Source organism: Harpia harpyja, chromosome 12, assembly GCF_026419915.1.
Source record: "Harpia harpyja isolate bHarHar1 chromosome 12, bHarHar1 primary haplotype, whole genome shotgun sequence".
Classification (NCBI taxonomy): domain Eukaryota; kingdom Metazoa; phylum Chordata; class Aves; order Accipitriformes; family Accipitridae; genus Harpia; species Harpia harpyja.
Window position 1 is genome coordinate 15,645,553 of NC_068951.1, and position 15,146 is coordinate 15,660,698.

Here is a 15,146-nt window from a genome sequence, read left to right on the forward strand (position 1 = left end):
TAAAATCCTAAATGATTCTATGATAACTGTACATGGCACAACACTGGGAGAATGTTCTTGCACACCCTTCCACTGGATAGAATACACCACACACTAATAATAGTAAGAAAACCCCACTTAGATTAACACTAAACTACAAGAGCATCAAAATGACAGTATTAGTCTTTGGTACTTTGGAACGGAATAAACATCTCTGATTTATTATATAGTTTATATAAACATATATATAAGCATACAGAGAAGGAAGAAGCTAACAGCAGCTTGCTAGAGATGAATTTTGAGTCTCTGGTCACTGGATTCACAGGAGGCCCGAATTGTCCCAGGCTGAAGCAGTACAGCAGTCTACAGTCATAAAAGGTAAAATGGAAGGGATAACAGTCAACAAATTGAGAAGCTGAAGATTTTTATTGCAATGAAGTTGAGGAGCATTGGTTTGAAATGAAGGGTATCCCATGTGACAAGGAACTGTACAAGAACACCAAAAGGTGAATACCAATACCAGAAAGTGTACATGTCTTTAAATTTGAGTTACTGCAAAGAACAGGACAGGGTGTGTATGTACAAACCCCCCTCCCCCTTTTTCTTTTTTTTTAATTTACAAGACTGAGTAAGAATACAGAGACCTTAGGACAATCAAATCTATCAATCAGCTATTTCATCCTCTGAAACTACTTCTGACTGTGGCAGATGCCACAATCAACATTGCTAAAGTCTTGATATGTTTTCAACAAGACATGAGGAAAGACTAGCACACACCTTGAATTCCACAGCAGGGGTCAAAGGACACTCGCTGACTTTGCATACGTTCCAGTCTGGAGCAGTGCTGGCTGTTTTCATGTGAATTCCCTTTACTGTTGCCTATAACCGTGCATTCGCTGGGTTCACAAACAGCTCTGAACCACAGGCCCAGTAGGTATTATCAGCTGGAGGACCTGACACAACCTGGTTTGAAGTAAACCCTGAACCACGTATCAAAGGGCAGGGATGCCTCAGCACCAACTACTTCAGTCTGCTCATCTGTTTCCATTGCACCAAATTACTTGCTGAGGCAGACACAGCTGTTCTCTGTCAGCATCCTTTCAAACCCAGAATTTTGTTAGAAGATTAAACATATGGAGGGCACTGTCAGAATACAGGAATTAGTGACAAGCCAACTGATCCCTGGTGATTTGGGAAGCATAAAAAGAGAGATGAGGCCAACAGGATGAGAGCTGGAGACCCGATAAAGGCACACATCACGTCTCCAAAAATTCTCCAGCAGTGCTCTAGTATTTGTGCACAGGAGTAGAGGCAAATGTGAAAAGAATGTAAATAATATTTTTGTTCAGCTCATGCAGTCAGATCTCCAGCACTGTTTGCTGCACCTGTATTGCACCACTTGATAAATAGTTTGCATTCTCATGAAATCATCATATAATTAAGAATACTCTCAGCTACTTAAAGATGACCAGGTGGAAGTTCAGTAGTAACTGCAACTTCTGAAGAATATCTAGAAATTATGGACTCAAAAAAAAACCCCCCCCAAAAAAAACTTTGCATATTCTCTAATCATTACTTAAAAGTCACTGATCCATATCATAACAACTTATGACTAGATCCACTCATGCCTACACAGACAGGAAAGGCGACACCTGAAATTATTTAAATCTAACAGTCCCCTTCTCAGGCAGACAATCTCTTGGATACTTTTTCCATTGCTACCAGATGCAAAAGACAACCACTGTGATTTTATAAAAGAGCAAGACCTCTACTGAAGATAAGGTTGTGCCCTCATGACAAAGCCATAAATACTTTTACTAGCTCAGGTATCAGAAACCACTTAGCTGTGTTAAGATAACTCCACCTGAGCTTCTTCGCAGGGCTGTGCTGCAAACTATATTGCCCCTTGCAAAGTACTTGCTTACCTATCAAAAGAATCTTACTTTAGCTTTTTCTGTATTGTGCTCTACAGAGATTCTTCAAGGGATGCAATTTTTCCATTCTGACCGGCCTCTCTTGTGCACTAAAGTCTTTCACCAAGTGTGATTTGCCACGCTGACATTTAAACATAAACAATGTTGTCTACCATCATTACTTAAGTCCTTCAGTAAGTCATCAACATTTCCATAGGCAGTCCATCAAATATTTATCACTATACAGTCTTTTGTAACTTTGTGATCATTCGACAATGGATCCATACATGCCAGCAGCCTAACACAAGGATTCCACACTGTACAGTCATCACATAAGGAACTGCACCAAAATTTCAAAACTTACTGTTTCAAAGCTGCCTTTGTGCATCAGATCAATGGGAGGCCTGAAGAGGTCTGCTAGAGTAGTGAGTTTCTTATCTACTGCCCCTCCATTTCGTAGCTCCTGTTCCTGTCGAACTGCACAGCCCCAAGAGGAAAGGAAGCTGAATTAGACAAAATACTCACAAGATGTATTTATTATTGGCTATGTGCTCATACACAAAACTCCAGCAGTAGAGTCACAAGGTTAGGCCACACTGAACAAGATTAGCTGCTATGTATGGTAAGAACCCTGCCTGCCCTAGCCTTCTCAAGCACTGGGCACTTATTTCACTTTCAAAAAACATCTTAATAAATGTGAGTATTAGCAGAGGGGGTCATATGCCAGTATTTGAAAACAAATGAGGAAAAAAAAGCCGTGACTTGTCCCCAGTGATGGTTTTAAAAGGGGAAACCGAGCTCTGTTGTAGCATCATAACTTTTACTCAGAATACTTCTATTCCAGTGTTTCTATTTCTTGGCTGTAAGGCAATCCCACAGAAAAAAAAAAAAAAAACCAAACAAACCAGACTTAGTTTACATGGAGAAATATCTTTGGATGTTTATATTAAATATCTCTTCCCACAATCGGCTGAAGATACCACTGTCTCTTTCAGGTGTATGGGTTTTCAGCCTTGTTTATCCCCAAGTACCACACTCTGAGCATGCTTCTTTTAGTGGTATCAATTCCACTCAAAATAATACAGAACACATTCTTACATAGACATGACCATATACAATAAAGGTAAATCACAGCAATTGCTCACCTAAAATGCAGCGATACAACACATTTTATGGAACCAAGTCAGCCGAAACGGGCAATAACTATCCCATGACCAAAAACCTTCTAGAAGTGAAAGGAGCTGTCAATGGGCCATAGCGTACAAACCATTCTCGAGCAGACACTGGATCCCCACAGAGAAAAAAGCATCCCCGTGGAGCAGGCCTAGAAGCCAGGAAAGAATCTGGACTTTCATGGCCAGGGCCACTTTTTCAGAGCCAGTGATATTCATCCATGAAGTTTTACCAAAAAGCATGATAAAGTTTCATCATAAGCACTCGCAATGATCTTACATTTTGTGCATCTCTAAATGCCTTGTAAGAGTGGAGCTGATGAAAAAAAATTTAAGGGTATGATGATTCTGTAAATGGTATATTTTCATTTACAAAGCTGCCAGTGACTTTAGTACTTGACAAGTTCATTATTACTGGAAAACCCTGACCAAACCTGTCAGGGAAAATAAAGTAAATGTGAATACTTATTTTCAGTTTGGCATCCAACAGCACCTAACTATGCGGGAACCTGGTCCATGGTTAGACCTCTCGAACACTCCAGCAACATCAGCGATAACAACTGTACAACAGCTCTGACTCAGCTGTGAAATATCTGGCGTTCTGCTGTCCAAGAATCATATTCTATGAAAATTAATGGCTTAAATAACAGCCAATGCTTTGTCATTTGGAGATTCTGCATGTGAACAGATAGACAGTGGTAAACAGCAATTAAATTCACAAGAACCTTGTGTGCTGCCAAGGAAGAAGCCTCGGGGCTACTCAAATCTAATTCAAGTGCCAGAATGACCACTGGCTAGCCAAGAAAAATTCAGTGGATTAATTTAATTTCTACATGGGTGTTGGATTCTTCCCCCATTCAATTCCCTCTAGAGCAGAAAAAGTATTTTTTTGAGAGTTATCAAGAAAATACTTGCCATACGAAAGCAGACAGAATATAGTCTGTAGGTTTTACTTATGTAACACAGGCAAGTGTTCAGACCAGCAACCTCTCCCTTCAGTCACCCCAGAACAATAAACAACCTTAACTGTACCACAGATGTGGAAGAGACATGTCAGCAAACAGTACTGACACTACAACAGTGAACAGCCTAATAATGTTATTAAAAAAATTTTTTCTATACAGCAGGCAATTTAAAAATCATTCAATGACTGAAAGCTGTCCTAACTTACAATGGAAACTATTTTTCAATCTTACTTGCGTTAAAAAAAAAAATAGAACCTCTAGCTTACTGATCTGTAGACACTTACTGGTTTCTGTTTGAAAATCCCGAAAGCCATCAAATATTGAGCGCGCAGGTCTGCGTCTTTTAGGAGCTTAAAAAAAAAACCAAACATTTCAAGAGTTATTTCAAAAGTATACTATCAAAATAATTACATATTAGTACTTTCCATCGCATGTGTGGAAAAACAGAATAGGAACCCAAAGCATGAATGATGTGGGAGTAAGGTCATTAGGAAGGGCTGGAGGAGGATGGGAGGATGGAAACAGGTAGTTTGTAAGACCTGTTTCCTAACACATCCTCCCTCCAGCAAACCTTACTCCAGAAACAAAACATGTATCAACAATACACAAGAGTTTAAAGTTAGCCCTTTCTGATGGACTCACCCAGGCTGATCAGTATGTAGTGGCAGTGCTGTCACAGCATCAACATGTCACAATTCCAGTCAAGATTTTTACCAAAGGCCTTCAAGTTGATGAAAAACTTCAAAAGATTAAACCCCATGGAAGAATATTTTCTTTATTAGGAAACACATTTGTTTTTTCCACAATGCATTTCTATTCTTTTCTAATCTCTTATCCAGATCCTGTCCCAACTTCTTGGCTGGACTAGCAACTGCCACACTCTTCCATTGGATCCAGTATCGCTATCCACAAGGAAACCTTCAGAACAGATTATCTGCAGCTGGACAGACAGCGGCCCAGGCAGATAACTGGAATAGTACCTAAAAGTACCACTGAAGTCCTACGGTACAGCACAACCACTGTACTTGGAATGCAAAACAGAACTGCCTGCCAAGACTTATTCCAACCATTCATCTGCATTACTATTAACTGAGAGCAGAACAATTTTAAGATAAAACTTTCAAAGCCTAATTGTTATAAGACATATTAAATAATAATCAAATTAAACAAAGTAAGATAAATAGAACGTATACCTACCAGAAACCTGTAGTAAGAAAAATCCATTTACTGTGAAAAAGCACAACCTACACACAGGTCACAAGGCAAGTACCTCCAAAACTTGATTTTAGAGACCCTTCTGGTTTTGCACCCATAGCACATGCAGCATCTCTCACCTTGTGCCACACCAAGGGCATAAAGAACAATACACAGTTCTTGTTCCTTGCATTCTTCTCGTACAGAGTACAAAGGAAAGAAACAGTGTATCCCATACAGACTATCATGGAAAAAGAAAGTAAGCCTGAATGAGGAACATGCTGGTGAATAATGCCCCTCTAACTCTAGTAAGTAACATCTCTTTCACCTCTAAATGCTTAGACACAAGCACAACCCATTAAAACCAACTTCTGCACAACTTAAACTACAGCTAAGAATAGTAAGTGAAGGACCACTTCAGCAAAAGCATAATTTCCCTTGCCAGGCTTAGCTACTGCCTGGCAGCACTGGTGAAGATGTTCACAGCAGGCCAGGTAGATGTTTTTCTCATATCCTTTCTACTGCAGATGGGATCCATGTATCTGGCAGAGCACAAACAGACAGGGTCATCTCTTCAACTGGAAGAAAACCTAAGCTCATACGACCACCTCAATAAGACACTGTTAAAAACACAAACTGGCGTGTACCCTGCTTTGAGGTTAGAGCTGAAAAGACCAAGTGAAGTTATCTCTCCAATTTCAGCTAGCTTGTCAGGCTGCTTCATGTTATAAACAGAAGTGGCCTTAGTGAGCATATTGGCACTGGTGGACCAGACAGTGCCAGGAGGCTATCACTGATCCACAGATTGCCTCAGTTGGGTGGTCAATAACAGCGCGTCTGAGATCGGTGTGTGACAGATGGGTACAACAGGACCAAGCATTAGGGTCAGCAGATCTTAATCCTGCACTTCTTTGATTCTTGAACCCACAGGAGTCTACAGACCTTTGTCAAAAACTCTGCTGGGCCACAGAAACAAGTGCACTGTCTTCAGAGAGCCCTCAGCAGGGCACCTTCCTCTGGAACCACCACTCAGCTTGTGCATCCCAGCTAAAGACCTCTCTGATGTTGAAAAAAAAGGATCAAGAGAAAACCAGTTCCAGGGTAAACTTGAAGCTTGGCCTCGTTCTGCTTTCTAGCACAGGAACTAAACAATAGAAAAGAGCATTTCCTATGGGTACGAAACCACTTTAAAGACAAGCAATTGCACGCCCTTTCTTGATAAAAAGGGCAAGACTCTCAATGCAAAAGTCATACAGACAGCCAGAAATGGCCTGGTCAACATGAGAAGGACAGAGCCTCACAAAGCTAGAGGAAGTAAGCATAAAAAGAGTAGAACCTTAGATCTCCATACAGACATGGACACTACACAAAAGGCAAGGATAATGCACCAGGTAATCCAGTCCTGCTACAGAAATTCCACCCCTGTGCTGCTGTAAAAGAATCACTACAGCAGAGGTTTGAGATTGAGGTTTTGAGATTCAGAACATTAGTGTACTACATCAGTGCTAAACAGTGTTTTAGATAAGCACCCAAAAGAAATCACCATTTCCACCACCTGTTCCCTTAGAGCAAAAAAATGTTTCAAAAGCAAGTGATAAACAGTTTCAGAAAACAAATAAGAAAACTAGCTGCATGATGCAGTTTAAAGAGCAAATTAAATTCCCAAATGAGAAATGGAGAAAGTGATGTGTAATCATACAGTTCAGCCCTTCTTTCTAATCTATCACCTCCCTGAGAAGCATGCATTTGTCCTCTTCATTTTCACTCATCAATCAAGGCTCAATCTTTTATCCCACCTCCTTAAACTCTTTCACAGCAGCATCACATGGTTCTGAACTCCCAGAACACAGGTGTATACTTAATCATAGCTAATTGGCTGTTGCCTCACAAAGTCTCATGAAACAGGGGTTAGCAAATTAGTACCACTGGGAATGTAGCATCTCTAATGTGCGAGGTTTTCAATAACACTGGTGTTATTTCCAAGTATGCAATCATGTTACATGGCTGCAGAGTTGCAGCAGGGAAAAAAACAAGAATAAAAATACATACAATGCTTTCTTCACATTCAGCAAGTTCTGTTTTTCTTTTGTCACTTAGCTGATCTCAAGGTAAAGAAAACAAAAAAACAATATAAGAACACAAGCCTACCTCCAAACAAGGGCTCAGGCTCTACTAAAATTTCCTGTTTTTGAGGAATTGGAGCTCGTACTTCATCCCTATCAAAGGGGAAGAAAAAAAAATTAAAAAAAAAAAAATCAGAGAGATTATAATATTTCAAGTACTATATAAACCACATCCCATTGTGCTTCAAAGGCTCCTGCAACTCAAACCAGCTAAGGATGCTGCTGTACCATTGCACAAAATCAAGAGATTTGTGGTCAAGAGGGACCTGAAGAGACCATCTGTTCCCACTCATGGCACTGATGCAGGACTTGGTACACTCTGCATTAAGATCTGGCATGGATGACCTTTGTAAGTCTTGATAGAAGATTACACAAATCCCTGGGTGACTTGATCCCAGGCTTTGTCAATCTACTATTTAAAGATCTTTTTCTTCTTTAATAACTTTCTTAGAACTTGGAAAAGTTTCTTAAAACTTAGCCAAGGCTGCTAATTAATCCACTTGCCACCCTCCTCCCCGATTATCTACATGGAGAGAAAAAAAATACTATCTTCCTTATTACCAGCTTTCTTCTGTTGGAAGACTTTTTGCTTCCACTTGAAACTCACAGCCCTCTCTTTTCCAGAGGAAGGAAAACAAGATGGTCAAACCAGCCATTTCCCCCCATTTCTGAAGCAATTCTTTGCTTACATAGCTGCGCTCCCTCACATAGCAACAGCTTAGTTACCCTTGCAGAGACTGCAAGATAATCTGAAATTATGACTAGAAGAAAGGAAATCACAAGGCCTCTGAAACAGTATCACTTACTCAGTGTGGTCACCTGGCTCATGGATCTATGCGAGGGAGGGCATGGGCTCACCCAAGGAAATCTATTGCTTTGTCCTGCCTATGAACTACTCCTGAAGTGCCCTCTTCCCTCAGACTCTTCGAAAGTGTGCAGTTTGTGGCTCTTGGCCATGCAGGTTTCAAAAAGTAACTCGTAATGTCAGCAAGATGCACTAACCTTGCTATTAACCTCCACATCTTTGATTGCTGTTGTGAAGCTAGTTATTCTCCATTTTGCATTTGCATATTTATTGTTCTCTCTTCCTAGAAGTAACACTAAGCTGACCAGCACCTGGAGGGTGTCAAGTATAAAAAAGAAAGTATTCCAATAAAAACTTGAATCTTAAGTCACTGATGTGCCAGAATTTGTCTAGAAATAAGAACTCTAACACCTATAGATACAGAGTTTTAACTTCATTACCTGTCAAAGGTTCAAGCAGGAAGGCACTTGACATCAACTATAAAGGTTAGTACTAACAGAATTATTTAAATTTATGCATGTGCTTCAGAAGTATGAGTGGCAAGAACTTTCTTTAAAAGTTACTTCTTTTTCCTGAAGTGGAAGATCTTCATAAGACAAAAGCACGGCTAGGTTTAATTTAGAACATTTAATGAATATGACTTATACCAATTAGCTTCCACTCAAAATATTCCATTTATACCAAGCAGCCACATTAACAGGCAGCAGTGAAAGGCTCTCTGCCATGTTTAAGTGGAACAACTCTTTCCTTTATTGGTATCTGATGTTTAAGACACTGATGCAGATTTTGTAGTTGCTTATTCCTCTGCATACTAGTGTACATGATCTAGCCTTTCCAGTGCCAAATCTGGTTACACTTAAAACACCACAATAAAACCCTACAAATGGGACTAAGGTCACCGCATTTCTAAGAACGAAACCAACAGAACTCTCTAACTGCCAAATTAATGTAAAGCAAGATTGCTGGAGCAATTTAAAAGTAAGAATCTCTTACTACTGGATCCCCCCCTTTAACATCTTGAGCTCTGTTTACAAAAACCAGTATGTATAAGCTACAGAAAACTTCTGAAGTACATGCAAGAGAGACTAACTGATGTTGGTCTACATACCAACTTACGTAATAACTTATTTACCCAGAACAATATGGGGGCCATCTATTAACAAGATCATCAAAGCAGCACGTATTACAGGGAGCTGACAGTAGGTAAGAAGTGACAATTGCCTTATTTGTTCTGCCTTACACTATTCTTAAGACAGACTACTCATTTATACAGACACGTTCATCAGGTACATACTCAGTGTGCGGTCGAACAGCAGACACCCCTGCAGAACTGGTGCTAGGCTCCTCTGCTATGCCTCCACCATCCAGAAACATGGTGACAGCCATCTCCAGATTATTGTTGCATGCTTCAAGCATATGCTTTCCCACACTTTCACTGGCACCTGTAATGCCAAAGAAAAATTAAAGCATTCTTTGGAAAACATTTTGATTGGAAGCGGTAGGAACAGCTGACCAGCAAGCTTTCTCTCTCAAAGCATTAATAATTAGAAGGAACGGGTCATCAGTTGCCATTTATCTCTGAAGTACAACTATGAAATGAGACAAACATACGTATCTCACGGGGGAAGGGAATGCCTGCGTATAGGACAGCCAGACTACTTCTTTCCATCAAGGGAAAACTTAGTGGAAGACATCTGAGGGATTTTAGCATGTTTGGTTTTTTTTTTTTCCTACAGGTCAGACCTTTTCCTGGTGGGCATACACCAAAAAAAAAGAAAAACTGACTTAACATTTTAACAGGGACAATACTGAATCAGCTGCTAAAGCTTTTTACCCACTTATAACAGATATTTAGAGATGGAAGAAAAGATATCCTGTTTTAGTGATTGCCCTAAAAGGCAAAAAAAACCCAGCAGAAGCTCAGTTCACATAACCGGGGGGGGAGGGGGGGGAAGCCAAGAGGGAGAAAGTCTACAGAGTTATTTGTATAATGACTAACATTTATTAAAATTTCTGCTAAGTGCAACTAAATCCAGTCTTATTCTTGTTGCTCAGCATGAAACAGTAGTTCTTAGCACCACTTATAACTCTTTCCTCACAGGGTCAGCCTCTACCTCCCAACTTCTCAAAAACTATACCAGCAACAGAAGCACCCTCATCAATGGAAGCTCTCCTGCACCCAACCCTTTAAATATCTCCTTACTACAGCATCTGTCTGTATAGCTGGTGGGCTGCCAAAGAGTTTATTTTCATATGGGAAGGCTGGTAGAGAGGAAGAGTGGCAAAATGCAGCTGAACCAGTTTGGGAGTAGCTTTTGGATCTGTACTAATTCTTACTAGGTTCACTGCAAGTCACCAAAATAAAGAAAACGCTTTCCCCAGCATCAGAGTCACAGATAAGATCAGTTTGGGCAAACCACATTTGGACGTTTCTCAGATTTTTGGGCAAGACTCAAGAAGCTCTAGTTTGAACAGAGAATACACTTTGAAACTGTCAAGATAAATCCATTCTAAATGACCTGCGCCACCATTACATTAAATCACAGAGAAAGCCAAACTGACTGAGGGAACTGGTTTTCCAAAAAAAACATCCTGCCATGGCAAGCATACTCAGATGGCAGTCAGCTGTATTTTAAGATCTTAATCGAGATGAAGGAGGTGCAAAATAAAAACTAGTGACATCTCAAAAAATGATGCGAGAGCATCAAGTTCACGTTCTTCAAAGAAACTGCTCTTTGGTATTTTCAGCTCACTTCGATGTCAACTGTAGCAATTAAACAACACCTGTCTAGTTTGGAATACGTACACCACCCTACAACCTCACTGTATAGTCATGTGAAGTCATTCATTTAGAAGAAGTAGAAGAAAAATTATATTCAACCCTCTACCATTTACAGAGATACCAACACAGAAAGTGCTTGTACTGATTCTTCATCACTCCTAAGGAAACTGCCATCATATGAATGTTTTCAGTGCTTGCACTAGCAAACAGAAAATACTAAATATTTGTTAAGTCTCAAAGCAAATTTCCAACAGATCCCATCATTTCATTGGTAAAGATACACAGGAGCTACGTTCTTTTTAGCAAAACTTTCCTGGATAAGAGCACCAAAGAAACACAATTCTGTCATCTGGATAAGAGAAATATATCAAGGACTATTTCTCCTCATTCCTCACCATCACCTACGCTAGAATCAAACTGCTGTATACTATTCACTCAGCCTTTTCCCCACAGACAGGAGTAATTTCGTACACTTACAACTCCAAGTTGAAAGCTGCTAACACAAACCACAGAGGGTGTGTGCTTCTGAGCACCTGTCAAATCATGCCAGTATTGGCAAGACAAGCTCCACAACAACAAGCCTTTAGATATAACCTTAAATGCTGTTAAAATGGAAAAATGAAACTTCAAAACTCTGCTTTAATAGTGGATGGGTGAAGCCCATCAGGTTCTTTTTCTCCTTTGTGAAAGCATAAGAGGGATGCTCTTACATTTAGCATAAATCATCTGTATAAGCACAAAAAGCTGTCAGGAAGAGCAAACTAGCATGGCTCCGCCTGTTCTGGTTTGGTTTTTAGCAAATCTCTCAGGAACTACTGAAGAGAAAACACAAGGCACACACAGGCACATACTACAATGAAAACATATTTGCTGTAGGTTTTTTTTATTCAGAGGGTTTATTCTAAAAGGCTTCTTTAAGGATAGCTGAGTGATCAATAATTTCCCAGTGTACCCTGCCGGCATGTTCATAGCGTACTGAACACCCTCAACACGCTTGTTCAGGATTTGAGTGCATCCAAGCCTGAGTGCAGGAACACAACCTGAAATTGAGCTGGTTAGACTAACCAAATTAAAAGCAGTTTCACTTGTATCTACGAAAAAGCCAAAGATGTTTTATTAAACCCTCCTTCAGTATTTGGTACACAACACCATAAGCAAGAGGGAACCATAGTGAAGCAGATTAAACACAAAGTGGGTCAAGCACTCAAAGTACACAAGCTAAAGCAGGAATTCTCACCTGCCACAAACTTCAATTAAAAAGCGACTTGCTATTTTCGATAGCAAACTAAATTCTCAGCAAGCCAACCGTACTTTCAGACATTTGTTTGTTTGTTTGTTTTTTAAAGGCGGGCTCGGGGTTCGGCTCCAGTCTCCCTCCCGGTCGTCAGCCTGATTTGCAGGAGCGGGACGCCGTTCCCGGGCCAGAGCGGAGCGGACCGCCGGGAGGGAGGACACGCACCCGCACCACCGAGAAGCTCAGCCGACCGGGGACAACCGAGAGGCCCCCTCCCAGCCGAGGGGGACCCCATGACCCCCAGGGCGGGGGCACGGCCCGGGCCTCGGGCACCGCCCGCCGCGGCGGGCCAGGCCCCGGAGCGCGCCCGCTGACAGGCCCGGGCGTCGCCAGCGCCTCTCGCCTCGAGGGAGGCCGCGGCGGCAGCGGGAGGGCCTCCCGGGAGACCGGGAGGGGGAGCGTGCCCGGAGCCGCCCGCCGGCGCCGCTCCGCCTCGTCCCGCGCAGCGCCTCACGCTGCGGCCCGCTCCTCCCGCCCCCGGCCCGCCGGGGCGGCCGCCCCCCTGACGCGGCGGCGGGGGCCGGGCGGGTAGGCGCCCGTTAAGCACGCAGCGGCGGCGGCCTCGGCCGAGCTCGGCGGGCCCCGGCTTCCGTGTGCCTCACCCGTGATGGCGGTGAACTGCTGGATTAACCCCTTCAGCGCCGAGGAGGCCGCAGAGCCCCCGTGCGCCGCCATCTTGCCGCCGCCGCACAACAACACGCACGCCGCCGGCCCGCGCGCTCTGCGCAGGCGCGGCGCCCGCCCGCGCCCTTCCTCAGCCCGCCGCCGGGGAGGTGCCTCTCCGGGCCGCCGCGGGCGGGGCGGGGCGGGAGTTGCCGTGGCAACGCGGCCAGCCCCCGTCCCGTCGCCTCGCCCGGAGAGGCGGGAGTTGCCGCGGCAACGAGGCCAGCCCCGCCCCGTCGCCTCAGCGGCGCGGACAGGCGGGAGTTGCTGTGGCAACGCGGCCCGCCCCTCCGCCTCAGCGGCTTTTTAAATGCTATGGCTGCTGGCAAAAGTTTCCCCCCTACATATCAGACCCTCCGCTTTATCGCGGGACGCGAGGAGCAGGGGCCATAGTGCCAACACTGAAATGCTCGTGACGCGAGGCCAGAGCTTCCACACAGATTTACCTCGTCACAGATACCTACAGCAAAGCAAGGGGTCTGGCAGGCCTCAGCCGTCACACAGAAGCGTGTACAGGGCCCACAGGTGCTGCAAGGGAGGAAGTGGGACCTGAGGTGCCCAAGAAATGGTGTGGCTGCTCCTGTCGAGGCAGCCCATTATGGGGCTATCAGGATACTTTTGCTGTCAGTTCTTCAAAGTCAGAAGAGAATAACCCTCGACAACAAGCACGCTGGGTGGTTTTGATCCCTACACTACCTGCAGAAATTGCACTTGCAGAAAAGGAACATTTTACTACTTTCAGTTGTACAACATAGCACAGCATGTGGCTGGCTTGCTGCCAACACTGTCAACAGGCTGGAGTGCTGCAGAGCACCTTGTCATTAACAAGCATCAACCAAAGTGAGTGCCACAGAAAGCAGAGGTTTCCTTAGAAGTCTAAGAATTTAAAAACTTGCTGCCATGAAAACAGGTAGATTTGTTCCCTCTCTTGCTCCTCTCCCAACCTCCCATCCCCACACCAGCTCCGGCTCTCAAGGGAAGCCACCAAGCCTATCAAACTATTTGGTTTTTTTCATAATTGCTTTTTTTCCCTGTCAGTTGGATGAACTGAACTTGTTTACAAAGGGGACAAATAAACCACTAGAGCTAGCTGAAGGCAGAAGGTGAGCAGCAGTGAACTGTTACACCAGGTCAGACAGCCTAAGTATGGACTCTTGCTTCACAAACACCATTAAACCCACCAAAGCTGATTTCACCTGCTTCAGAGTTCCCAGATTGTAGCAATGGAAACAGGGCGCTGGTGCAACCAAAATCCACTCAAGCAGTGGCCAAATTCCGCCCTCTAACAAGCAAAATATAAAAGCACAGGCTAACGAGGTGCCTGGTGAGGAATATTATGCCATGTATGCAGTGAGGACTGTGATCATCTCTGGGACCTGAGGGTTTGTATTACCCCACCTTGGATGAGGCTGCTGGTATAGGTTATAGGTTTTGTATATTTGGCAGTCAAGGTTGGGTTTTAGCTAATGATCAACTTCTTAGTCTTGTGCTTTTTTTTTCCATTCTGCTTAAAAAAATAATGATTCTTACATAAGAGGTCATTCTTACACCAAGCACAAAATCCAGTAAGTTGGAAAAACAAAAATAACCCCTAAATACTTTAACACATCCTCCAATATATGCACAGACCAAAATACACTTCTGTACTATTTAGACCTTTGAAATGGCTAATTTCTGTAATTTTTGTATTTATTTTCAGTGGAATCACAGCAGCAGGATTTGCTATTGATGGCAAGGAGGTAAGTCTGTGCAAGACTGAAGAGTAAGATGCAAAAACTCCCCCCTCCTTTATCGAACTTCTAACTGGTATTAGTTTAGTGCATTTCATAAACCTTATATGGAAGAGACACATAACCAACACAGCAAAAGGGAAAAGAAAGAATCCACAGAACAGATTGTGGAAGAAAAGGGAATGAATGCACAGGGTGCATTGCTGCCAGGAAAGGAAATTCTCCCTTCTCCCTTGCCCACGCCCCTCTCGATGCTTCCCCTACCCCTTTAACATCTGGAATTAGATTGTGGAGAGTCCCCAAGTGCCAAACCTGGCACAAATGAAGGAACCTTGTCATTGGCAGTGAGCTGTCATGGCAGCTCACTCCATGTTGTTGAGGGGTAGACTGCATGATCCTGCTGAATTAGTGAGCTCTCATACTGTGTTTTTTAAACAAAATGCCTCTTATCTTATGACTAAGTGTACGTTACTTAGTGTCAGCCTGCTACAAGGAGAGAGCTAGCCCCAAAACTAGGAGAGCAGTA

The 15,146-nt window shown here is 43.1% G+C and overlaps 1 protein-coding gene across 3 annotated transcripts in view; it reads right to left on the minus strand.

Annotated features, from left to right (window-relative positions):
- The window catches only part of UBXN7 (UBX domain protein 7), a 31,539-nt gene extending 18,573 nt beyond the window's left edge, over positions 1 to 12,966 (minus strand). Inside the window, exons 1-5 of one of the 3 annotated variants that reach the window (XM_052804571.1) lie at positions 12,830 to 12,966; positions 9,446 to 9,593; positions 7,372 to 7,439; positions 4,314 to 4,379; positions 2,257 to 2,369 (exon numbers count right to left, since the gene is read on the minus strand). In XM_052804571.1, coding sequence (XP_052660531.1) covers positions 2,257 to 2,369; positions 4,314 to 4,379; positions 7,372 to 7,439; positions 9,446 to 9,593; positions 12,830 to 12,902 — 468 coding nt within the window. In that variant the 5' untranslated portion in view covers positions 12,903 to 12,966. Of the gene's footprint in view, positions 1 to 2,256; positions 2,370 to 4,313; positions 4,380 to 7,371; positions 7,440 to 8,348; positions 8,463 to 9,445; positions 9,594 to 12,170; positions 12,241 to 12,829 lie in introns of those variants that run through there. The other 2 variants (XM_052804572.1, XM_052804573.1) reach the window with 2 other exon arrangements.
- Positions 12,967 to 15,146: the final 2,180 nt, after the last annotated feature.